This window comes from Polypterus senegalus, chromosome 6 (assembly GCF_016835505.1).
Source record: "Polypterus senegalus isolate Bchr_013 chromosome 6, ASM1683550v1, whole genome shotgun sequence".
Taxonomy (NCBI): domain Eukaryota; kingdom Metazoa; phylum Chordata; class Cladistia; order Polypteriformes; family Polypteridae; genus Polypterus; species Polypterus senegalus.
This window is the reverse complement of record NC_053159.1, coordinates 25,481,296-25,486,112: the sequence shown is the minus strand read 5'-3', so window position 1 is coordinate 25,486,112 and position 4,817 is coordinate 25,481,296. Positions and strand designations below refer to the sequence as shown.

At 40.6% G+C, this 4,817-nt stretch overlaps 1 protein-coding gene across 1 annotated transcript; it reads left to right on the top strand.

Moving 5' to 3' along the window:
* The first annotated feature begins 592 nt into the window (after positions 1–592).
* LOC120530504 lies at positions 593–3,264 on the top strand. Its single transcript, XM_039754936.1, has 4 exons — positions 593–746; positions 1,286–1,597; positions 2,087–2,383; positions 3,183–3,264. Exons 1-3 carry the CDS (start codon positions 620–622, stop codon positions 2,344–2,346), a joined length of 699 nt encoding a protein of 232 aa, XP_039610870.1. The 5' UTR covers positions 593–619; the 3' UTR covers positions 2,347–2,383; positions 3,183–3,264.
* The last annotated feature ends 1,553 nt before the right edge of the window (positions 3,265–4,817 follow it).

The following is a 4,817-nucleotide window of genomic DNA, read 5'->3' as shown; positions in this document are numbered from 1 at the left end:
TAGGGCTGCCTGAATTATCTGAACTCTTTCTGTTTCTGATTGGTATGAAGCTCTATACAGGATTTATGAAGACTTAGCACCTTTTTATTCTATGGTGGTGTTCTTTGTTTAAGCTCTGGTATTTCTGGTTGTTACACATAATTGGTGTTTAAAAATCTATGTTTTTTTAATGCAGTAATTTCCTGTATGAAACCAAATACTTGATTTGAGATAGAGCTGGGAACCTCTTCAGCTTTGAACCTCATTCTTCCCTGAGGTCTCAGGCTGATTGATCATTCCATGACAGTGCACTTACAGTTCCTACTTAATTTCCTACTTAATTTAATCTTGTCCATTTTGCTTCAATTCTCATTTTGTCCAATCTGAAGTATGTGATCTTCTTTTAACTGCAATTTCCTCTCATTTAGTAGATGCTTCCAAACCATATTCCACGGTGGCCTCCAAATCAGGAAGTGTAACAAGCAGCTCTCACAGCATCAAGTCATCTCCATCATCTACAACTGAAACTACCATTGTGCCATCTAGCACGCTATCTTTGGTTTCGAAAGCTATAAAGCCCTTTAATGATGGCAGCAGAAGCACGGTGCCATCACCAGTCGTGTTATTGCCAACACAGGTCATGGCAACGACCTTCCAGAATGATAAAAATATAAGCTCTAATATGAAGAATGAAAAAAACACAAGTATGCCTGAAGTGACAGAGAGGTCAGTTCCAGAAGTCAGTGAACCATCAACAGGCAGATCAGGTAAACTGAACTTGTGTGTGATGTGGGCACATGTGAAGGATTTCTAGTTTTGTGTGTGGACTCTGGGCTTTCTCTGTTCACGGTGTCTCCCCGCCCCAGTGCCCAATAAACAGTTTCCTAGTCATTACAATAGTTCAGACCACTCCTGATTGCTGGTGGTGCTCATTTCCTAAACCTTGTGTTTTCCCCAGAGTGAACTCTTCTAAAGTGCTCTGTTTTTGTGGAGCTCAATCTATGTCATCTGGTTTCTCATCCATCCATTTTCCTCATGATATTCATAGCCGATGAAGAAAAGCCTCCTCCGTCTTGAGGAGAAACTGACCTAAACCTGAGTTCACTGGGCCTTATCTAGGTTTGAATTCTCCCCCAGAATCTGAAATCAAGCTTATGACTCTTATTTGTAATATTAAAACTTAAATCATTTGGGTTCATGCCTCACTTTGTCCACTTGGAAGTCCATGGATGTGTGTTTTCTGGCTTTTGTTGCTAATGCCTTTTGTCTGTTTTCTCTTACTTAGAGGTTTCTCTGTTTCTCACAGGGGTCTCCGAGTTGGAGTATGCAACTAACAGCTCTTACAGGCCTAGTTCATCTCTTACATCTGTGACAGAACCTCATGATGTGTCCCCTACCACAGTGCCAGACATTTCAAGAGTTACACATTTATTTAATGATACAACAACTGACCTGGAGTCCTCATCAGCTCTGTTAACGTCTACATCATCCAAATTTACCACTTTCCAAGAAGATCAGAGGACCACCATAAATGTGGTAAAAGAAACAACCAGGAGCTTATCTGAAACTGCTGAGATGCCAAAAGTCACAGGCAGTGAATCTTCACTAAGCAGAGCAGGTAAATATGTGCCCACAATTTCAAGGAGTGGTTAGTCCTCTCCAACAATATTCCATATCTAGGTAAACACAAACCTCATGTCTGTAGGCCAGCCTGAGTACTCTGTGAATACTGAAGAGGATGGTCACTACATCAAGGTCATTCGACCCCAGGACTAAAGTAGGCCTTCTTTAACTCTTGTTTCTTGGTGGGTGTTACACTCTGTGAGCTTTTGAAAATGGTCTGTGTCATATTCAGATTTTATAATGTGGTGCAGAGTTTCACAACCTTATCTATCTGAGACTAGACTTCTGGTCATCCGTTACTTCCTCTGCCCAGCCGTAACTTCTCGGCATCCAGCCTGTGACAGCAGGGATAGTGTGGCTCACACTTACATATAGTATTCTGCTCACTTATTCTGTCATAAGTCTAATCTTCACCAGTTTGAACTTCATGCTTTTATGGTTGTGTATTCACTTTACTGATTGTAATTTTGGTCTGATTTAGCAGATGTTTCCACACTGAGACCTGCTGTGGTCTCCAAGTCTGCACTCGTAACAAAAAGACCTTTGAGCTCACCTACAGCTGAAACTACTAATGTACCAGTTGTCACTTCATCTGGGATTTCAAGAACTCCACACCCCTTCAACAATGGCAGCCTCAGCCTGTTACACTCGTCAGAGGACATGCCAAGCACCACCGAGAATTTCCAGCAGATAACCTCAGATGTGAAATATGAAATGAGCTTGCCTGAAATCACAGAGAAATAACATGCAACAGACACTGGCCCAACTTCAAGAAGAACCGGTAAATCTGAATCCTACCTGAAGTAAAGCTCTCAGGATATGTGGTGCTGCTGCTGCTGCACTTTGGTGGTGGCTATTGGTCTGGTGATGTATGATCTATGATTCAGCAGTGCCCATTCTCTGCTACCTGGTAAAAAGCTTCTCAAGATACAGTATATTTTGTTTGTAGCATTGTTGTTAAGCCTTATTGTTATTTTCATGACCTCATCATGGTGTCATTTTGTTTTATGTTTTCTGATGGGTGCTACCATTTTTTGCACTGTTTTCCATTGGTGTAATCACATTGTGTATGTCCTTTGCTAGTTACATGGGCAGATGTGTGATGGTGTGAGACTAGAAATCTAATACCTCTACTGCTACTACTTATGAAGTTTTAATTCTCCCCAATCATCTTTCGATTACCTGCTATTCTTCTTTACGTCACTAATTGTTTTGCTTCCCCCACAAACCATGCTATAACATTAACAAGGCTGAGGCATATATAAGGTAATTTTGGACACTTTATGATAAAATCCATTTTTCCGCCCATGCTACCTACTGCAAAGCTTTTCCACACTGCAGATTTTCTTTAGCATCTTTTCTGAGGTACTAGACATGACACTGGCCATTCCTGGGCTCTTTCCCACGCTGAAGTCCCTTCACTTACCATTCATCAGATGAACAGGCCACTTTCGAATAGCATCTCTTGGCTTTTTTAGTGATTATTCTAGAATTCCAGCTTTTCTGTTTAGCTGGCCCTGAAGTACATGAGCATTTTGTGGCTTCTGTGAGTGACGCTTTACTCTTCTTTCATTTTGCAGAAGCTTCCATTCTTTTCCATAAGGGGTCTTCTATGTCAGGACACCAAAATCACAGCTCTTCCAGCCTGGATTCATCTTAATTTGTGGCAGAGCCTTCTTCTGAAAATAAAACCTGTGAGTTCTAGAGCTCCATCCAACTTTAGTAATGTCAGGATCAATCTGGGGTCCAGATGGAGACATGAAGACTGAGATAAAGAGAAGCTTCTTTGAGACCACAGAACAGGCTCATCTCATAGGCAGTGAACCTTTGACAACCTGAACAGGATATTTTGCATCTACAGCTTCTGTTGTTGTACAAGTTGTTTTGAAGACGTTCCGACTTCTATGGAAAATGCCACCAAAGTCATAAGCCTTGAACTCACCTTTACAGAGGGAAGCCACTCTTTAATGTCACAAGCCAGTAAAACTACACAGAAACTACAGTAAAATTTTGATAATTCCAGTGTTATCATCTGAGTAAGCTGTTCTCATCAGACTGGTATAAGTAACTGGCACTAATGAGTGGATAAAACCAAAGACACCTTTAAAGTGATCTGTCACAAGGCGTAAGTCATTGCTGACAGGCAGTATGCACACAAAGGCCTGCGGCAACATAATGCCAGCTAGAGAAATTAAAGCTGACAGCCTGCTAAAGTGTGTCTTCACCCGGTTCCTCTTTGAACAGGATGGCCTTTCCATATTGTCTTCTGGTCAAAAATGAGAGACCTAGGCCAGGCTGACCATGAGAGTGGCTGTCCAATAAAGTGTCTCCTTTAAAGGATCAGACTGACATTTACAGGACCTTGCATTATTTATAGAAGATGCTTAATCTCTGTGAGCCTTTACCGGAAACAGATTGAAAAAGTGAAAAGACCTTGCATTGCATGTTAACCATTCGCCAAGATTTTAGTTTTGGAAAAAGATCCAGAAAATGATGAAGCATAAATGCCTAAAGCATTATGGGCAGCTAAACCAGCCCTGTTGTTTTCTTGAAATAATCTGAATTAGACCACTTGAGTTAAAACACGGGGCAATGAACAGTAGTCTACAAAGTGTGAATAAACCAAGCAGTGCAAGTTCTGCACTGTTCTAGTGTGGTCTACTCAGAATGGGAGCTCCAAAACTTCAAGTTCCTGGTTGTGTCATCAAATGAATCTTCACTAGACTGAACGCTTTCTTTATTTAATGGACTTTACAACATTCATTTTGCTTTGTGCAGCCGGACGATTCTCACACTCTCAACACTGCCTGCTTCACAAACACCAGCAAACCCAACTCAGTGGCGTGTAACACGATGTGACACGTCGTGCTGGGGACAATCAGAGCTAAATTTGGACAATATGACAAGACACTGCGTTCTATTAATGCAATCACTCATTCTTACTGTAATATCTCATTTCTGATTATACAAACATTAAAATCAAACAAGACCTGGATGTTAATATTGAGTTTTCTGAGTGCTGTGTCTTACCAGCTGTTTCCATTACTAATTTGCTTGTTATGTTTGCTTTTGTTTCTCTGAGTTATTTTTTTATTTTATTTACTTACATTTTTATTGTTATTTTGGTAACATCATTAAACTGCCATTTTGTATATTAGTTATTTCATGGACACCAACATTTCCTGTTTTTTGTTAGTAAAACGCTTGCTAGGCAC

What these genes read in the sequence shown, in the direction of transcription:
- LOC120530504 (XM_039754936.1), top strand. Translation starts at nt 620, where the DNA reads ATGGCAACGACCTTCCAGAATGATAAAAATATAAGCTCTAATATGAAG. An exon ending in ACCATCAACAGGCAGATCAG is followed by an intron (nt 747 to 1,285) that starts GTAAACTGAACT and finishes TGTTTCTCACAG; the next exon opens with GGGTCTCCGAGTTGGAGTAT. An exon ending in ATCTTCACTAAGCAGAGCAG is followed by an intron (nt 1,598 to 2,086) that starts GTAAATATGTGC and finishes CTGATTTAGCAG; the next exon opens with ATGTTTCCACACTGAGACCT.